This window comes from Bos indicus x Bos taurus, chromosome 2 (genome assembly GCF_003369695.1).
Source record: "Bos indicus x Bos taurus breed Angus x Brahman F1 hybrid chromosome 2, Bos_hybrid_MaternalHap_v2.0, whole genome shotgun sequence".
In the NCBI taxonomy this organism is placed as follows: Eukaryota; Metazoa; Chordata; class Mammalia; order Artiodactyla; family Bovidae; genus Bos; species Bos indicus x Bos taurus.
The window spans coordinates 101,977,612-101,999,651 of record NC_040077.1 but is presented as its reverse complement, the minus strand read 5'-3'; the positions used below and the strand labels follow the sequence as shown (position 1 = coordinate 101,999,651).

Sequence of the window (22,040 nt, the reverse complement as noted above, 5' to 3'; positions counted from 1 at the left end):
ATAAGATGCAATGATACATACTATAATGAAATCCTTGTGCTTTCATTGGTCTAAAACTCTGCATTTATTCATCACATTTTTTGAATATTATGTATGCAAAATAGGCATACTAGATGCTGGAGATAGTGAGCCAAACAAGATTTAAATGTCCTATTTCACATTTCTTTTTAATGCTGTTCAGTGTACAGATTTTTTTTTTAAGTAAACAGAGAAAAGCCCCAAGACATTGCGAACCATGACTGAAAAGGAGGTCAAACTGAACTAAATTAAGTTCTTTGCAGTAGAATGGCTAGAATGATAACTGAGGTACCCAAGCTGGGGTACAAAAAGTGAAGGCAGAAAGGTGATAAGATGTGAGTAAGATTTTAGCTAATAAGAGCTCTCAATGAAGTGGAAGCACCATACTGGCTTTACTTAAGAGCTGGAAGACAGACTGGTATCTTTAGAAAAGCAATGCTTGGACCTGAGGATTTGAAAACGATGCAATTACAGTTAAGGACAAAGTGTTCAGAGTTTGACTTCAAGAGTAAGTAGCTGAGGAGGAAAAAGGTGTTGGAGGAAAACTGGTCAAGGAAGTAAGTGTCAAAGTACTTCATGAGCCATATATGTAAAGAGAGACAATAACTCAGGAATTATAGTCTTCAGAAAAGTAAGGTGACCGGGAGGTTCTCAGCAGTGAATCACAGCAATGAATCTGTCTTAGGATTTCAGTGGGATTACAGCATATTTTGATTTTAAAATATCTAATGTGTTAGTATAATGTATTGATGTTTTTCTTTCTGGCTTACTTCACTCTCTATAATCGGCTCCAGTTTCATCTACCTCATTAGAACTGATTCAAATGTATTCTTTTCAATGGCCAAGTAATACTCCATTGTGTATATGTACCACAGCTTTCTTATCCATTCATCTGCTGATGGACATCTAGGTTGTTTCCATGTCCTGGCTATTATAAACAGTGCTGCGATGAACATTGGGATACATGTGTCTCTTTCAATTCTAACGCATATATATGGAATTTAGAAAGATGGTAAGGATAACCCTGTATGCGAGACAGCAAAAGAAACACAGATGTATAAAACCGTCTTTTGGACTCTGTGGGGGTTGGGGGATGATTTGGGGAATGGCATTGAAGGTCCGTCTAGTCAAGGCTACGGTTTTTCCTGTGGTCATGTATGGATGTGAGAGTTGGACTGTGAAGAAGGCTGAGCACCGAAGAATTGATGCTTTTGAACTGTGGTGTTGGAGAAGGCTCTTGAGAGTCCCTTGGACTGCAAGGAGATCCAACCAGTCCATTCTGAAGGAGATCAGCCCTGGGATTTCTTTGGAAGGAATGATGCTAAAGCTGAAACTCCAGTACTTTGGCCACCTCATGTGAAGAGTTGACTCATTGGAAAAGACTCTGATGCTGGAAGGGATTCGGGGCCGGAGGAGAAGGGGACGACAGAGGATGAGATGGCTGGATGGCATCACTGACTCAATGGACATGAGTCTGAGTGAACTCCGGGAGTTGGTGATGGACAGGGAGGCCTGGCGTGCTGTGATTCATGGGGTCGCAGAGAATTGGACACGACTGAGCAACTGAACTGAACTGAACTGAATATCATATAAGAAACAAATCGCCAGTCCAGGTTCAATGCAGGATACAGGAAGCTTGGGGCTGGTGCACTGGGATGGCCCAGAGGGATGGTATGGGGAGGGAAGTGGGAGGGGGTTCAGGATTGGGAACACATGTACACCCGTGGCAGATTCATGTTGATGTATGGCAAAACCAATACAATATTGTAAAGTAATCAGCATCCAATTAAAATAAATAAATTTAAATAAAAAAAATAAAATATCTAATGTGGTTCATGACTTAATTCTGAAAGTCCAATTATTCCTCAGTGAGCTTTCAGCTAAAGCTGACAGCCCACATTTTCTGGAGCAACTCCTTATCATCCAACCTGAATCCACAGCCTCTGATACGTACAGAAAGAAGTACAGGAAGATACCTAGGCACAGAGAATGCAAAGAAGACTTCCTCTTTTTTCAATACTACCATATTTTATGAGTACTGGCTTTTTGATATTTTCCTTCTGATAGAGTCACTTTGATTCTATGGCCATTTTGACATGCAAAATGTAAATGACTGTTATTGATAGATGCCCACATCAGCATTTTTTCCTTTATTACTTACTTAGACACTTATCTTCAAAGATCTGTGTTTGTCCCTTAATTTGATCCTATTACCTCTCCTAGCTCTCACATAACCTTCTACAGCATCCTCTAATGATCCATATATACGATCAACCAATTCCCCTGCAATGCCACTTTCTGTTCTAAACACTTCCTTCACCTTCTTGGCTTAAATTGTGACCTGAATCATTACTCACAACCATCACTCTTCTTCAAGTTCTCTAAAGCAAGAAATTATTTCTCTTGTCCTCTATATGACTCAAGGCCAACAGATGGGGTAGGAGTCTACATTGCTGCAAAGTCCTATTAAATCCCTTTCTGTCTTACTTATTTAAAACTCCAAACTGCTGCAAAGTGAAACTGACAGACTTCACCTTCCATCACTCTTATTCACAGCAAGCAGTTTCCATGGAATTGTAGACGAAAAACAAGTCAGAACTTGAATAGCCTTCTATTAAAGCTATATGTCATTCATTTCAAAATCAAAATATACACATTTTATATAATTAAAGTATATACTACTATATTAAAATAATCAATATAACAATACTTGAATAAAGCAATAGGTTAATTAAAATTAGTGAGAATAGAACTTAAGGATGTGTGAAACTTATTCTTTTATGAGCTGATTAGAATTCTAGAACTACTAGAATTACCTTTGACTCTACAGAGCCTTTCAGCTTTGTTTCAACAATCAATGTGTTGAGACTAAATTCCTAGCTTGAATGTGCAAGACGGAGGTAAACAGTCCCACGGAAGGATGTACTGGTATTCTAATAGAGTTGATTTACAGTGTTCATCTGACTTTTCCAGGCAGGCATAGCACAGCCATCCTGGCTATGTATCTCTCGGAACAGTTGGAAATATCCACAGAAATATAAGGACACTCGCCTGACCATAACATCACTCTAGAAGAGGATCAAGAAAAGTTCTTAGAAGGCCTGATGGAATCTCCACCCTAGCCAGACTATAGGTCAATTTTCTAAAAATTTAAAGGCAGGGGACACTCCGATAGGGATCCCCTATTCATTTTCTTGCTATATATTTCTACAATTAAAAAATTACTTATATTGAGTTGTCTGTGTCTATTAATATTATCATGGTAATTACAATCAACTCAAAAAAAATTGGTTTTGCTTTACAAAACTGACTTAGTAAAAAGCTTTCATAGGTCCTTAAAATGTTTCATTAGCAGATTACTTTAAAAAGAGGTTTTAGATAAAAATCTATCTCCAATAGAAAAATCAGTCAGAGATGAAGACACTGGGGCCCTAGTCCTATAACACAGAAATAAATCTTAATTTATACACTTTTATATAGAACCATGCATACATACTGATATTGTATATTTGTTTCTGTGATTCTTGGTGGCTAGCTGGATCTCACTGAGTTTTACATTTTTGATTTCTGCTTACAAATCTAAAATTAAAGAATTTTCCAAAAATTGTGTTTATGTAAATAGCTAAGTGCATTTTAACTGGTAATGTAACTTGAATGCATATCCGTAAGGCATCAAACAATTATCAGACAGACCTGATACTACACAATTCTCTGCCTGCTATATATGTACCATATAATGCATTTATGATCACAACTTTGAGAGTTTGAATGTGAACTGTGTCACAACGCCATTTCCTTCAGAAATCCTGAAAGTCTTTGCACTCTTTTGGTTACTGCTGCCTTCATCCTCCTGACACTCCCTAACAGGTATGTGAAATATGACAGTTTTCAAAACAGTTGACATAAATGACTGAAAATTTCACTTAAGAGTGTCATTCATCAAAATAAAACAGCATTTCCTTAACAGTAATTAAATATTTATAGCAAAGAAGAGATAAATTAATGGAAAAATTCAATGAGGCTTGGGGAACGTTGATTTGGAACAGTGTTGTAATAGTCCCTTTGGTATGAACAAAGTGTGTAAACAATAACACTTTGATATTGGACAGTCACTTTGGTCAGTCACTTTGATATTGGGCACCTGGACCTCATATTCATTATCTTGCTTTTGAAATACACATAATTAATGTATGTGTCCCTTGATTGCTGAGTGAATAAATCTAATTTAGGTATTTCCATATTTATTAATTGTACTGTTTAGGATTGTTAAATGGTGTGAACTTTCCAGCTATAAGACTACTTGCCAAAATAAATGTTTGACTAACAAAATATTACTTTACTACATTTTAGCTTCCATTTAATTTTCCTAAGGTATGTGAAGCTTTAAGCCACTTAATAGATTGTTTAGCATAAATATCCTATCATGTGGGTCTACAGTTCTTAAATGGCTATATACTCTGCTAGAAATAAAATTTCACTTGGTATTTAGAACTAATTTATAATATATTGACTCAAGAGAGTCAATTAAATGGAAATTCTTTACTAAAACAAATTTGTTAAAATTTAATTTTAGTTGAGCCAATCATAAATATTCCAGGGCTGGTGACCCCAGCACGATTTCACTTGAAGTAAACAACATTCTGTTAGCAGAAATTATTCTTAGTGAATTATTTTTAGTGAACACTCTTCTCTCTCTAAAAGAATAATAACAGCATGATAGTAATGGAATTTTGACTATGCTATCATTTTGAGGTTGGGTGTAGGTAATCTATCAGATTTCATTTTTAGCTAATTGGGAAAGAAAGAGGAATATGGAACTAAGATTTACACTCTACTGGGAACTGAGAGTCAAATTAAAATGTTAGATATAATTAAATCATATAGTTTGAAGGGGCTTGAGAAGTCATCTATCTAGTCAAAGTGCTTTCATTTGAGAAGGTACAAACAAAATCATCCTTCCATGATTACCATCTGAACTCTTTTAGTGAGAGTGAAAGTGTTGTGTTTGACTCTTCTTGAGCCCATGGACTGTAGCCTGGCAGGCTCCTCTTGTCCATGGAGTTCTCCAGGCAAAAATACTGGAGTGCATAGCCATTCCCTTCTCCCAGGGATCTTCCTGACTCAGGGATTGAAGCTGGGTCTCCTGTATTGCAGGTGGATTCTGTACTGAGCTGCCAAGGAAGCCCTTTTAGAGACAATCCCAATTAGCACAGAAACTCAAAGCCATGTTTAACAATCTTCATCACTGGCAAAATCATCCCGATCTGTACATAACTCAAACTGTAGATAAATATTTTTGCTATGTCATCAGTTTATATAAAGAAAGACATATTTGAAACTTTTTCATAAGAAACTGAAAAACTGTTAAATCAAGGTTGCTCTATTCTACCCTGAGGAAAGGCCCCATTTCTTTAACAATTTCTATTCTTGACTATCCTGTCAATCATTTTCTTTAGTTTATGATCTTACACTAAAATTTACAAGCTTATATTCTACTTACTTTCTTGAAGGCCACGCTAGACAGAAAGCCTTGAAACATGTGTTTAAGTGGAATTAAGTACAATAGAAGATTCCCCTTTACTTACCACTGTAAAGTGTGTTTTGAACTTCTTTAATTCTATATTATGTGTACATTGTTTTCATTGCTGTAGTCAGTTTACAAATTTGTTCTCTCCTCTCACCCTGTTAACCTGCCATTTTTCTCTGGCATTTTTTTTTCATTAAAGTGAATTTGAATAATAAGGCTGTAAAATAATTTAGTGGAAGAACTCAACTCACCCTAGGAGTGAAGGTGGCGTCATTGATGGAATGCATGTGACCGTAGAGAGACTGCTCACATTTCCCCTAAGAAGACAAAGCGGAAACGCAAGTCAGATAAATTCCTTTCAATACATGTGAAAAGAAATGGAAAGATAACAAATGATCTTGTTTGTTTTAAAGTAATGTTTAAGTCAATTAATAAAATCAATACATACTCACGGTAGAAAATGCTAAATTTTGCTGTCAGCTACCGTGTAGAATCAGACATGGCTGTACTGGTGAGTGTATCACCAGCATTGGTATTTTACAGTGAAATTCCAGTATTCTCACAGTTATATCATTGAACTGGTAGTGAATTCTCACTAAATGACTCCATTTGCAATTAGCATACCTTTCTAGTCATGGTGCCAAGTAGTGAATTCTTATAGAAAGCCCTCATTTTCAGGATGTTTTCATCACTGCTGAGGGTATGGGGTTCTTTTTCCTTTTTAATCACAAGATCGCATTTTAATTCATAAATTCTGAGTTTGGTATTAAGATCATTACAAGTATAAAAAATGTTACAAACATGTCCAGTAGTATTTTTAACACAAAATAAGCATTTATTTTGAGAAAAGCATGCTTTGCATCTACTTATTTATCTTTTCCAAACAATAGATAAAACTAATTGAAATTAACTACAAAATTTCCAAAAATGAGCCCATAGCACACTATACCCTAATGGCAGAAAGTGAAGAGGAACTAGAGAGTCTCCTGACAAGGGTGAAAGAGAAGATTAAAAAAAGCTGGCTTTAAATTCATCATTCAAAAAACTAAGATTATGACATCCAGTCCTATTGCTTTATGGCAAACAGAAAGGGAAAAAGTGGAAGTGACAGATTTTATCTTCCTGGGCTCCAAAATAACTGTGGATGATGACTGCAGCCATGAAAGTAAAAAGTGCTTGCTCTTTGGAAGGAAAGCTAGGACAAATCTAGACATATTAAAAAAGCAAATTCATCACTTTGCCAGCAAAGGTCCATATAGTAAAAGCTATAGTTTTTCCAGTAGTCATGTATGGATGTGAGAGTTAGACCGTAAAGAAGGCTGAGTGCCAAAGAATTGATGCTTTCTAACTGTGGTGCTGAAGAAGACTCTTGACAGTCCCTTGGATGGCAAGGAGATTAAACCAGTCAATCCTAAAGGAAATCAGCCTTGAATATTCATTGGTAGGACTAATACTGATGCTCCAATACTTTGTCCACCTGATATGAAGAGACAACTTATTGGAAAAGACTTTGATTCTGCGAAAGATGGAAGGCAAAAGGAGAAGAGGGTGGCAGAGGATGAAATGGTTGGATAGCATCACTGACTCAATGGACCTGAGTTTGAACAAACCCTGGGAGATAGTGAAGGACAAGGAATGCTGACATGCTACAGTTCATGGGGTCACAAAGAGTCAGACATGACTTAGCAACTGGACAACAAAACATTATAAAAGGATTTAAATGTAGGACCTTTCATTGTGTCATCAATGTTCAAAGTGCATTCTTACCTATCCTAGGGAAATAACTCAAGTCTTATAGAAGAACCAGAGAACAGAGAAAGTTAAATCTGAAATGTTGTTTGCAGATTATTGTTATGGGATGAAATTCAGATTTCATTTTATAATGCATCATTCATTTAACAAATATCTTTGAGCAATTAATGTATTCTCAGCACAATTCTTAGAATATGTCAATGAATAAAACAAAGAAACCTGTCTTCATTGACCTTAAAATCTAGGGGAAGAGTGAAGGAACAGACATTTTAAGAAGGTATGAGTGTGTTGCTTAGTCACTCAGTCACGTCTGACTCCTTGTAACCCCATGGACTGTAGCCTGTCAGGCTCCTCTGTCCATCAGGATTCTCCAGACAAGAATATTGGAGTTGGTTCCCATGCCCTCCTCCAGGGAATCTTCCCAACCCAAGGACTGAACCCAGGTCTCCCTGCAATCAGCATTGCAGGCTGATTCTTTATCATCTGAGCCACCAGGGAAGCTAAGTGTGTTAGAAGAGAATAAATACTGTAGAAAGAAGAAAAGTCAGGTAGGGTAATGGGTGTCATGAATTCTGGGATTGAAGATCTAAGGGCAAATCCAATTATCAAGTAGAGTGATAGAGTTTGATCACATTCAGAAAGCAGGGTTTGAGCAAAGACTGAGGCAGTAATGGGAGTTGCCCAAGAAGACATCTGGAGGAAGTGCATTCCAAGAAGGAGAAAAAGTTAGAACAAATGCCTCAATGTGGGAGTCTGCCTAGTATGTTTCTGAAACAGAAAAGAAGCCATTGTGGCTGGACAGAAGTCAGTCAGAAGGAGAGTAAGTGTACTCAAAAGGCTTCATCTATTTTTTATTCACTACATTTTGTTGACTTAATCCTAAACTGTTTAAGGAGGAGAGATTTCAGAAAAGACCATAGAAGGAGATATTAAAAGATACAGGGTCATCATTATGCCTCCTCACTGCCACAGAACATTCACAGACTAGTTTGGAACTAAGAGGAAAGGCTTTGTAATTAAACTTATTTAATCCTCATTATTGTCACCGAATTCAACACATTAAATTTCAAGTATCTATTTATAGAACTAATGCATGCTATTAATCCCTTTTTATAGAATGCAAAATTTCCCCACATGAATTTAAAATTCATAAAAATATATTGAAACACTTTGGCACCCTCTCAGGATTCCCCCTATTCAGGCTCTTCTGGTTTAGTATCTTGATGCTGTTAATAATATTAAACCAATTATGCTGAGGACTTCAAATCATCCAAATTCCCAAAGTAGGAAAAAATTACTTACAAAGTCAAAAAGGCAAATATAAGATGTTGTAGTTAGCTTTCATATATTATCTTAGGAGAACTTATGGTTAATTTTTTTGAGAACTCAGTAGGAAATAGCAAACTGTTTTAGTATTCTTGCCTGGGAAATCCCATGGACAGGGGAGTCTGGTGGTCTACAGTCCATGGGGTAGCAAAGAATCATAAACAACTGATCAACTGAGTATACAATACCATATATAGTTAAATATAATTATATAATGAGTGCTAATATGGTCTAAGTATTAGTAAATTTGTCTTAAAATAATTTCTGTGTTAATAAAAATTTTACATTTGGTCCTCTTCTAAATTGAGAACCTCTAAACTATTTGATTAATTGGTATGGAAAATGGAGTTTCCTGATTCAAACCCTGAATGCCAAGATTTAATTCAAAGTTGAATCTCCAAGGCACTCTTGAAAAGCCCTGGAAATATGGGGATATAATGGAAATGCTGACGGACCACATTTGTGCTGCTATAACAAAACCTGACTCGAAGATAAATGTTTCATGAATTAAGAAAAGTTAAAAAAGCTTTTCTATCCAGCTTTGTTCCCAAGATAAAAGTGAATCTCCTCCTTTTTCTTTGTCGTATAGGGAATATGAGGGTTACTAATATTCTGGTCTGCAAACAGCCTTAATCAAAAGCAATACCCAAATCAGGACATTAAAATTTGGAATATCTTCTTTGATGAATTCTTGTCAGAATTGTTTTTTTTCTCCCCCCAAAGAAGTGAAAAAAATGAAAAAGAGGGTAGTGTTTTCCCAAAAAAAAGAAAGAAAAAAAAAAAGCCACATGAGCTAACATGTCATTGCTCCAGCATTTGATTCTCTCAGGGAAGCTGTGTGCAATAATGGTTTCTCTGACTTGCCCTGGGGACAGAAACATCTCCGACTTAATTCTTGGCTCTGCTGTGCGACCAAACAGTGGTGCGACATTAAATAGGTTGCTTCAATTCACTGTGCTTTAGTCGCCTCATGCAATTCTCAAAACAAATCTATAGATTAAATGCCATTACCCATGTCTAATGAGATGATAAAAACGTTGTATCATCATTTAGGTCTGTTTTAAGAATTACATGAGATAATGCGTGTGGAATGTTGGTACAATGCCTTCAGTGCAAAGAAAGAACACAAATATTAGCCCGTAATACATGTGACATAGGCCATTGAAATACTGGTGATGTTCAGTACCTCTGCCCTTAGCTATCTGTCTCCTTAAAGATCCTCGGAAGGAGTCTTATCAGCATGAGTGCTGATTTTTTCCATTTATCCCTCAGATGCATTCCCCATGTGGCACTGCCCTGCTCTGTGCCCTGATGTCTACTAACTACAACATCATGGGCTTTCAGGCCCTCCATCCTCTGTTCAGAGTGAGCCAGAGGACAGTGCCAGCAGGATACAGAAGAGCCAAACAATATGGAAGATGGATAAATGACCACTTCAGCTCCCTTCCTGTTCAGCTGTGATTTTCTTATTGGCTCTGTCCTCCGCCTAATTCCACTGCTTGTGTTGTGCAGGTTGTCTATAATGGTGACAGCTCACACTGTGTCCGCTGTGATCTCCTTCCCTGGCCCCTTCAGCTGTAGGGGTAGTAATGGCTCTCTATTATTGCTAGCCTTGGGTGCTATGCTTGGCCCCTTAACCTTGTTCCCATTTCTGTAAACATTCAACTGGAGTACATTCCGTGTTTCATCTGTTTTCTGCTGGGATCTGTCTGATCCTGCATGTTAGACATGATATGCAAAAGCAGACTTTTTGATTTTTACTTCCAAGCTGCTTCTCTTGACCCTTGCCAAATCTTTCCTTTTAAGTAAACAGCATCACTAGTTGCTCAAAAAACCAACCAAACAAAAAAGCCTAAGCAATCAAAAACCTGGGAATTGATAACCAACAAGGATATACTGTAAGGCAGAGGGAACACTGCTTGACACTCTGTAATAACCTACATGGGAAAAGAATTTGAAAGGTATCTGTATAGCTGAATCACTTTGCTGTACACCTGAAACTGACACCATGTTGTTAATCAACTATGCTCCATATAAAACCACATTTAAAAGAAAACTGAGAACTGGAAGACCTCCCTTTTTTTCTCCACCTCCACCCTACCCCCTTATCCAGTATATCAGTTCTGTCTTAAACATACAGCCTTACTCTGCTCACCTCTGCCCTTCTCCACTGTTACCACTCTGCTGCAGGATAACATTCCAAGATGATGAGGACAGCAGGAGCATCCTTGATCATCTCCTTGCTCCTACCCTCACCACACTCCTCATCCATTTCTATCTCAGGCACTAGAGTGACCAATAAAACCTGAGTCAGATCACACCATGCTACTGCTTACAATCGCCCAAACGATTACCGTCACAGTAAGAATAAATTTTCAGCTCTTCACTTAGGTCCAAAGGCTTTGTATTGTTTGGCTTCTGTCTGCCTATCTGACCACATCCTTCACCATTCTTCCTTCTCATGCCTTGTGTTCCATAATTCTTTTCCTGTTTCTGTATGGTCAGGGCTTTCTGAGCAGAATACTTCACCTGTTCAAAATATGTCTGAATAGCAACCCTGAAGATGGAGACTTCTGGAGAGGTTGAGGGGCATCTTCCCATGAGGCATTTGTTCACATTACAGGTTTCTCCTCTTCTGTCTATAGAGGATTTGCTTATATTCAAGAGTGAAGGTTTTACTCTCTTTCACTTGGCAAAACTGTCTTTTATCCTGTCTTTCCACTGCAGAATGCTGAAGAATTGATGATTTCAAGTTGTGGTGCTGGCAAAGACTCTTGAGAGTCCCTGAGACTGTAAGGAGATCAAGCTGGTCAATCCTGAAGGAAATCAACCCTGACTATTCATTGGGAGGACTGATGCTGAAGCTCCAATACTTTGGCCACCTGATGCAAAGAGCTGACTCATTGGAAAAGACCCTGATGCTGGGAAAGATCGAAGGCAAAATGAGAAGGGGGCAACAGAGGATGAGACGGTTAGAGATCACCACCAACTCAATGTACATGAATTTGAGCAAATTCTGGGAGATCGTAAGAGACAAAGGAGCCTGATATGTTACAGTCCATAGGGTCACAGAGTCAGACATGCTTAGCGACTGAAAAACAATGACAGCAATGGAGGGGCACTGAGATTCATCATGTGAGGGTTCCTTTCTATGCTCTCAGTATAGTAGCAGAAAATTCTGTGGAACCATTTTTCCTTTCCCCTTGGACACTCAGCCAGACAAGGTCAGGAGTGGCCCTGTGACCAAGTTTTGCCCAGTGAAATGTGGGCATTTGTGAAATAAGTCCAACATAGGTATGGACCATAAAATACCCTACACAACCCTCTAAGCTCTTTGTTTTTGACTGTTTGCAGGCTGAAGGCAGAGGAGCTCTAGAAGATGGCAGAGCATGAATATAAGGAGTCTGGGTTTCAGAACCACCTCAAGGAGAAAAGCTACTGATTAGGACCTTCTGACAGGACATTCTATGAAATAAGAACTAAGCTTCTAGTGTGTCAAGCCCCTGAGACTCCAGTGTTTAACTGTTTCAGCAGAGATTGGTACCCAACACATAGGTCATCCTGTTTCTTTTGTATCACTCATCGATAACTAAAATGAGTTAATGAATTTGTATTCCTTTTTATTGTTATTTTCCACCCACTAGAATAGGCCCCGTAGGAGAAACTTGCTTGTTTTGTACCACTATATCATCCCAAGGCCCAAGACAGCTCTGGTAGGATTTCGTAAAAGTTGTTGAATGAAAAAGTAATCAGTTACATGAAGATCACTACTGAGAAAAAAAGAAAACAAAACTATCCTCACCAGATATGCTTATTTTTAGATAAATAGCTTGGTCTTCTTTCCAATATTCTTTTTTTTTTTTTAATCTCATCTGTCATGACATGAAATGTGCCCTGTTTTATTCCCTCAATTCCTTTGCCATAACGTGGTTCTAACCCAGTAGCGTATCTATGCATCGACTACGCCACTGTCTCTTAATGTTTTAAACAACTACATGAAGATATCTGATGACTCCCGGTCAAAAATGCAGCTGTTCATTTATTGAGTGCTTATTATGTACTTAAAGCACTGTGTTAAGTGCTTTACTTTCATTGCCACATTTACTTCACCGAACAGCTCAATGAGATGGTATTACTGTGATTACCATTTTCGAAATGAGCAAACAGAAGCACTATTCTACAACAGCAAAAGGAAAGAATGCCAAAGCCAAGATAGTAATTGTTTTGTTATAAAGTAACCTAATGTTTTATATGCAAGAAATTGAAACGAGAAGATTGTTCTATAACCATGTTAACAAACTACAGAACTAGTTTTGAACCTGTCCAATCAATTAGTAGCGGTTCCATACTCCTGCTTGCAAGTAAATAACCAGAACTGGTTTTAAACCTATTTAATTAATCAATGACAACTAATTTCAGTAAACACTCCTTGAAAAGCCAAACAGCAACAGACTCATGATTTGAAAGCCAGCCAACTGGCTGGATTCACTACAGTGAACATATTCCTAAGGCTGATATTAACCTTCTTCCTCCTGTGTAACAGACAAAAAAAATGAGCCTCAATAACCAACACAGCTACTCTTCTAAGACTGACCTAACCCAGTTTTTGCCTCTATAACCAACACAATCTAAAGTAAACTTACTTTGAGCCAACATGCAATCTCAAAATGAAAAGCTGCATTTATATTTCATAGTTGGGCATATATCTAAACAGATGAATATTATACATGCATATAATGCAGAAGTTAAGAGCACAGGATCTGGAGGTACATTGCCTGAACTTGAACTCAGGCTTTGCAGCTTACTGTCTTTGGAAGACTCTGAGCCTCAGTTTCCTCATCTGCAAAACAGGAGTAGTAAGAGTATCTAAATCATGGTGTCATTATGAGGTTTAAGCTGATTCATGTAAAAAGCTTAGATTACTGCCTGAGACACAGGAAGTGCTAAGTAAATGTTAATTATTACATAGTAACAATACATAGATTATAAATTTTGTGATAGCAGGATAACATCTATTATCTTCATCATTTCATAATTATAACTATAGAGACAAGCTGGCTCATGAGAGGTATTTAATAAATATTTTTCAAGTTAGTACACACACACAATAAGGCCATTCCTAAGAAATGTATTAAGTTTAACGCATTTATCCTTCATCAACTTTCTTTTCTTCACATGACCTCTGCGTTTTCAAGGCAATTCAGGCAGAAGGGTTAATCTCTCAGGATTTTTTATTTTATAAAACAATCCTCATAGAGAGGAACTACAGGAAATGGAGCCCTAATAATTGAATTTCACAGCCATTTGATCATTGCACAGAAAAAAATTTTATGCACTGTATTTTTCCTGTCCATAGCACTCCCTGCGCCTAGCAACCCCTCAGTCCTGCCAGCCCCTCACATGGCAATACAGAAGCACTGCCTGCTCATAACATTATTTCTGTGTATATTTCTAGAAAATAATTGCTTAGAGTAAAATAGTTCTTGATTTTTAAGAAAAAAAATTCTCTACATAAAATTGAATGAAATTAAAGAGGATTACATCGTGCAATTGTGTCCTATGAATTTTTAATTTCAAATAATATGACCAATGAAAAGTACTATTAAAGAAAAGAAAGCAAACTGTGTCCAAGGGTGAGTCAAATTAAAGTTGAAACCACCTTGAGAAAAAAAGTCTGCAGCAAGATGTACCATTTGTTTCTATAACAGCTACTATCTTAATCATCAAGTTTAAAAAGTAATAAAGAATTTAATAAAGACCGTTTTTAAATTGAACAGGGTCACATACTAAATATAACAGAAAAATTGGGGTAACTGACATTTTCTGCAAATCTTTTTAAGAAATAACTTTGTGAAACCAAAGCATTTTAACTTTATAGGTTTACAAATTGTTAAAGAAAAATATATTATTATTATATAAATAATCTCACTGGTATATAAATTAGAAACAGAATAATCATTAACAAGGTTTCTGGTTTTTGTTATTGCATATAAATAACTAACCATGTCTGTGAAAGATTGATTGCAGCTTTTAAAATGTTTGCTGAATGCATGTGTAATTAAGATGAGTTAAATACGCAAATCAAGCCTAAATAGCTTCATTTATTAATGTTAGCTTGCCTTGCCTCTACAAAATGTATGCTGTGAATTTGTTTAGCATGCAGTATTTTTTTATTTCTTTGTTTTAGGTTGAATTGCTAAGGAACAGGATTTTTTTTTTTAATAGAAGGAGGAATAACTTTTGAAAGGCGTTCTGGGTACCATTTAGAAAGGAGGGTTTAAAGAAATGTTCCCAGTAGCAGGTAAACTAAGTTTTTATCCTGTATTTTTCCAACTACCTTTAGATTATATTTAATTAATTCCATTTCATCCAAGTAGCAAACCTTCTGGGAATTTATTTTGATGCAAATTAGCCTTTAGTCACAATGTCTCCAACACAGTGATTAAGCAGAAAGCAGAGATTTAGAAGAGCAGGCCCTATGAAATGAACCAAAGTTGCCTGTAGAAGTACCTCTCTCAAGAAGATATTTAAATCCCCCTGTATTAACCAAACAAAGCTCTGTGTGCAAAAGTACCAGCCTCATTTTATTCATGTGGAAAACACTGTCAAGCATTTACCAGAAACATAGTGGTTGGAAACAATGCAAAGGATATATAGTATAAGGCAGAGGGAAACACAACTCTTATTAAAAAGTTCAGTCAATCTCACTGGCTCCTGATAAGCAAATGGGAGGGAAAAAGTCACATCTTAGGGCAAATACATTTTAAATTTCATCAGTCTTTTTTTGTTATTTAATTCTTTTTACCACTGCACACTGCAATCCAAGTTTCCAAAATTCAGAATATTGTTTCACATGATTATTTATTTTATTGCCTGGTTTAGAGTTTCTGTTATTTTTAATAAAGATTTTTTTCCCCAGTGGAAAATACGTTCTTTGTTCAAAGTTTCTGATGGGATGTTGAAGCTGAAACTCCAATACTTTGGCCACCTGATGCAAAGAGCTGACTCATTTGAAAAGACGCTGATGCTGAGAAAGATTGAGGGCAGGAGAAGGGGACAACAGAGGATGAGATGGTTGGATGGCATCGCTGACTCAATGGACATGAGTTTGGGTAGGCTCCGGGAGTTGGTGTTGGCCAGGGAGGCCTGGCATGCTGCAGCTCATGGGGTCGCAAAGAGTCAGACACGACTGAGAGACTGAACTGAACTGATGGGATACATATACACACCCATATATGTGTGTGTGTGTATATATGTGATTATTTTTTCCTAATTGTGATTATAAAAACCGCATAATATGAGACATTCCCTTATAATAGCATGGTGGAGTCAGGAGTTAGAAACTATGCCATTTATTACACCAAAGAGAATTTAAGAGGAAAAATATAAGAATAAATTTGCTAACCAGGTAGCTCAAAGTGTTAAAAGAGAACCCTAAAATATCCTAGAGGTAGTAACTATAGGAAGCTGCTATAATCCCTAGGGTTGAAAGACCAAAGGGAAGAAATTTGAGTTATTAAAATTTAAAAATTTAGAAGGGCTTAAACTCAGACCTTGGAAGGAAAGTTATGACGAACCTAGATAGCATATTCAAAAGCTGAGACATTACTTTGCCAAAAGGTCCGTCTAGTCAAGGCTATGGTTTTTCCTGTGGTCATGTATGGATGTGAGAGTTGGACTGTGAAGAAAGCTGAGAGCCGAAGAATTGATGCTTTTGAACTGTGGTGTTGGAGAAGGCTCTTGAGAGTCCCTTGGACTGCAAGGAGATCCAACCAGTCCATTCTGAAAGAGATCAGCCCTGGGATTTCTTTGGAAGGAATGATGCTAAAACTGAAACTCCAGTACTTTGGCCACCTCATGCGAAGAGTTGATTCATTGGAAAAGACTCTGATGGTGGGAGGGAGTGGGGGCAGGAGGAGAAGGGGACAACAGAGGATGAGATGGCTGGATGGCATCACTGACTCGATGGACGTGAGTCTGAGTGAACTCCGGGGTTGTGATGGACAGGGAGGCCTGGTGTGCTGCGATTCATGGGGTCGCAAAGAGTCCGACACGACTGAGGACTGAACTGAACTGATGGCGTGGGTGGTGTGCTTAGTTGCTCAGTCATGGCAGAGATGTATACATATTGAAAATATCTTCTGATTTCTTGTTTATTACAATTATTAAACTGTCTTAGCATCCCATTTCCCCTCACCTCATATTCCTAATATAACATTCACAGTTAGGTCAATATTCTGTGTTTATATTAACAGGGTTATGTTCATACCATTCACTGCTCAATCAAGTAATGTATTAAGATTAGCTTTAGTTTCTTATAGTATCCTTCTCTCAATTAATAGTTGTCTTATTTTTTATTTTCCATATTTTATTTGTACCTATTGCTAATGTCTCTTGTTACTCTCATGACCTCACCATTCAGTTGTCCACATATTAAGAGAAATTTACTGATAACTCTGACAAAGTACTGGGATGGACATGGGGGATAAAAAGGTGGCTAAGACAGACCCCTGTCCTGCTCTGCCATATCGGAACATACAGTTAAAGTGTTTGAGGAGGAGGGAGGTGGAAATGGAAGCAATTATTGATATTCTATAATGTACTCAATTTTGACATTTTGATACAAATTATTATTATTCTATAATGTGCTCAATTTTGACACTTTAATATAGTGCTGGATTTCAGTTTGGAAATATTTTTACATTTGAATTCTAAACTGAAATTGGGCTTCCATTTTCTTTTTCATATTTCAATATAATTGTTAGTGCCAAGTTTTATAAAATACAAGAGTATTTTTCTATTTTTTAATATCCTAGAATAGTTTGGATATCATTGGCATTATCTGTCCCTTGAAGGGTAAGAGGACTCACAGGTAAAACCATCTGGTCTCAGCACCTGCTTTAGAGGTTAGAGCTCTTCAAATGTTTCTAGTTCTTCTCAGGATGTGGTTTTATTCTTTTGACTTTTGTTTCAATTTTGCTAATTTATAATTCACTAGAAAATATATCCTTTCAACAAATATTAAGTGAATTCTATTCTGCCAGACACTGCTATAGTTTCTATGGCTACCTTGTTGATTTTATCTCCATTTAAAATATTTTAAACCATCAGAATTACACACTTTGCAGTTTGAGTTCTTATATACTGGTATTTTCTTTCCTTCAGTTTATGTTTATACAGATTATATGTGTGTTTTCCAGCATCTCTTGAATGTACACAACTGCAGATTTGTTCTTGTACACAGAAAAGACAATACTATGTGTTATAAAATTACCAATAACATTTTTCTTTCAAATTTGTCCTTGTTGTCTACAAACAATAAATGCTGGAGAGGGTACACAGAAAAGGGAACCCTCTTACACTGTTAGTGGGAATGCAAACTAGTACAGCCACTATGGAGAACAGTGTGGAGATTCCTTAAAAAACTGGAAATAGAACTGCCATATGACCCAGCAATCCCACTGCTGGGCATACACACCGAGGAAACCAGGATTGAAAGAGACACATGTACCCCAATGTTCATCGCAGCACTGTTTATAATAGCCAGGACATGGAAGCAACCTAGATGTCCATCAGCAGACGAATGGATAAGAAAGCTGTAGTACATATACACAATGGAGTATTAGCCATTAAAGAGAATGCATTTGAATCAGTTCTAATGAGGTGGGTGAAACTGGAGTCTATTATACAGAGTGAAGTCAGAAAGAAAAACACCAATACAGCATATTAATGCATATATATGGAATTTAGAAAGATGGTAACAATGACCCTACATGTGAGACAGCAAAAGAGACACAGATGTAAAGAACAAACTTTTGGACTCTGTGAGAGAAGGCAAGGGTGGGATGATTTAAAAGAATAACATTGAAACATGTATAGTATCATATGTGAAATAGATGGCCAGTCCAGGTTGGATACATGAGACAGGGAGCTCAGGGCTAGTGCACTGGGATGACCCTGAGGGATGGGATTGGGAGGGAGGTGGGAGGGGGGCTCAGGATGATGAACACACATACACCCATGCCTGATTCATGTCAATGTATGGCAAAAACCACCACAATATTGTAAAGTAATTAGTCTCCAATTAAAATAAATTAATTAATTTAAAAAATAAAATAAAACAAAAATTTGTCTTTGTTGGACTCTGCTCTTTCATGTTGCAGAGATGAATTATTTGTTCTTTGTATGGACATAGAACAATAGACTGGTTCCAAATCAGGAAAGAAGTACATCAAGGCTGCATATTGTCATCCTGCTTATTTAACTTCTATGCAGAGTGCATCATGTGAAATGCCTGGCTGGATGAAGCACAAGCTAGAATCAAGATTGCTGGGAGAAATATCAATAACCTCAGATACACAGATGACACCACCCTTATGGCAGAAACCGAAGAACTAAAGAGCCTCTTGAGAGTGAAAAAGGAAAGTGAAAAAGGAAAGTGAAAAAGTTTGCTTAAAACCCAACATTCAGAAAACTAAGATCATGGTATCCTGTCCTCACTTCATGGAAAATAGATGGGGAAACAATGGAAACTGACAGACTTTACTTTCTTGGGCTCAAAAATCACTGCAGATGGTGACTGCAGCCATGAAATTTAAAAGATGCTTGCTCCTTGGAAGAAAAGCTATGATCAACCTAGACAGCATGTTAAAAAGCAGAGACATTACTTTGCCAACAAAGGTCCATCTAGTCAAAACTATGGTTTTTCCAGTAGTCATGTATGGCTGTGAGAGTTGGACTATTAAGAAAGCTGCGTGCCAAAGAATTGATGCTTTTGAACTGTGGTGTTGGAGAAGACTCTTGAGAGTACCTTGGACTACAAGGAGGTCCAACCAGTCTATCAGAAAGGAAATTAGTCCTGAATATTCATTGGAAGGACTGAGGCTGAGGTTGAAACTCCAATACTTTGGCCATGTGATGCAAAGAACTGATTCACTAGAAAAGACCCTGATGCTGAGAAAGATTGAAGGTGGGAGGAGAAGGTGCAGAGGATGAGATGGTTGGATGGCATCACTAACTTGATGGACATGAGTTTGAGTAAGCTCCGGGAGTTGGTGATGGACAGGGAAGCCTGGCATGCTGCAGCCCATAGGGTCACAAAGGTTCAGACATAACTGAGTGACTGAACTGTACTGAACCGAACTGATGGTTAATATACCTTTATTCCTGTAGACTTGTTGACTTTTCTTTATTCTTTCAATCAAAGTAGCTTTCTAAAATGTACCTACTAGTGAGAATCAACTCAGTGCTGTGAGTGCTGGGGACGGGGTACTCAAATCTATAAAATAAAGAATTGGGTGTGGTGTTTCATCTTTATCTGCAGAAGTCTGCAGAGCTCTTTCAAACGGCATATACAGATGTTTAGTAAGGCTGCAATAAGTTTGGTTGCTTGTGTTCTGGCTGTTGCTTTTGAAATGCTACTTATCTATGTGACGACTGTTTTTAGACCTCTAGATCTATCATCTTCTATGTCATTTTTCCAGCTCCTCTGTGACTTTGCATGCTATGCAGGCTTCCATCTTCCACCACCACCCCCTTGGAAGAGGTTTGCAAAATTGTCTTCCACATACTGATTTACTTTTCTGTGGTATCGATTCTGCTACTGCATAATTTCCTTTCAATATAGTTTAAAATTCCTCTTTCTTTTCACATTGTGATTTTCTTTCTTTTCATTTCCCTCATATCTTAGCTCTTTTGTAGCAAATATCACGTTCTCTTGGATTTTATCAATGATACCATTTTGGTTTTTTAATACATATCTTTAAAGTTTGTGCAGAAAACCATATTCCAAAGGATATTCTTCTTCTGGATCTTATAACTGTTATTCCTATTCATTACCTCCATGTGTATTTTACTTTTATTCAGCCTCAAAAAAGTGTGGTGGGGGGAGCAAAATTTGTCTCAACATTCTTTTGGCCCCTTGTACTCAGTGTCTGAGGGGCACACAAAGCTTCACGTGCTGAAATGGTTGACTTTTGCTTTCAAACTAGTAACTGAAAGTTTTAAAATTTTTCTTCCTTGGTTAATTCCTGCTTTGAACAGAAATGAGGCTCCCATCTCCTCCAGCCCTCTCTCTGTCCCTCTCTGGTTTTCTGAAACTCTCACTTCTAATTCCCATCATGCATTGTATCCAGATTTCTATCTTACTCTCCTCTTTGATGATTTATACTTATTGTCACTGTGATATCTTACATGAAAGTTTCCATATATTTTTATCTGTATATCCATATTAACTTGTACAGTTGCTTAAGATTTAATAAATACTTAATATTTACTAAAACACTGAATTAACACTTGGATAAATTATCTCATAATTCATTTGCAATAACTGTTAATAGTTTACTGTTATCTTAAGTAGGAAGGAAAGAGTAAGAATGGAATAGTATCCATAACCTTTTCATATAATAAGGCTTTATTTTTCTTTAGTCTCTAGTGGTATGTCTGTACATTTTCCCTAAATTATTTTATTGCTTCTTCAAATAAAATTAGGGAAAAAAATAACACCTGCATTTAAATCTTTATCATCATTATCATTTTGTCATAAGACTTCACACTGAAACAAGGAATGTAATTCAGCTTATATACTAGAAAAGCACCCAAGGCTCTGCCATCTCAGGATAGAAATGAGTACAGCTGTTATGATACCACATAATAGAGTCAAAACAGAAAAACCACAAGAGTGTCTGGACACTGCAGTCCGGGTAAACTCTCACTTTTTCAATATCTTATATTAACTTCTTGATATCAATGAGTTGAATGGTAAAAAAAAAAAAAGAAGAAGAAAACTAAATCATATAATTTGGAATAATATTTAAATTTGCTTTTTTCTCAGACTATAAAGCTTGAAGACACTTTCTAAGCATTGAGTTTGACACGATTGGTCCAGTTGCATGGTTTTTTTGTTTGTTAGTTGGTTTTTGCCATCAAGAAGCAGTAAAGTAGGGGAACACATCAAAAACTGAGGATAGTTTTAAGGCCTTTACTTCTTCCTTTCAGTTCAGTCGCTCAGTCTGTCTGACTCCTTGAGACCCCATGAACTGCAGCATGCCAGGCCTCCCTATCCGTCACCAACTCCCAGAGTCCACCCAAACCCATGTCCATTGAGTTGGTGATGCCATCCAACAATTTCATCCTCTGTTGTCCCCTTCTCCTCCTGCCCTCAATCTTTCCCAGCATCAGGGTCTTTTCAAATGAGTCAGCTCTTCACATCAGGTGGCCAGAGTATTGGAGTTTCAGCTTCAGTATCAGTTCTTCCAATGAACACCCAGAGCTGATCTTCTTTAGGATGGACTGGTTGGATCTCCTGCAGTCCAAGGGCCTCTCAAGAGTCTTCTCCAACACCACAGTTCAAAAGCATCAGTTCTTTCGTGCTCAGCTTTCTTTATAGTCCAACTCTCACATCCATACATGACCACTG

General features: G+C 37.3%; 1 protein-coding gene across 1 annotated transcript in view; it reads right to left on the bottom strand.

Annotated features, from left to right (window-relative positions):
• SPAG16 (sperm associated antigen 16) overlaps nucleotides 1-22,040 on the bottom strand; it is a 1,067,206-nt gene that overhangs the window by 316,086 nt on the left and 729,080 nt on the right. The window contains exon 14 of the mRNA XM_027566726.1: nucleotides 5,797-5,862. Coding sequence (XP_027422527.1) covers nucleotides 5,797-5,862 — 66 coding nt within the window. The remainder of the gene's footprint in view (nucleotides 1-5,796; nucleotides 5,863-22,040) is intronic.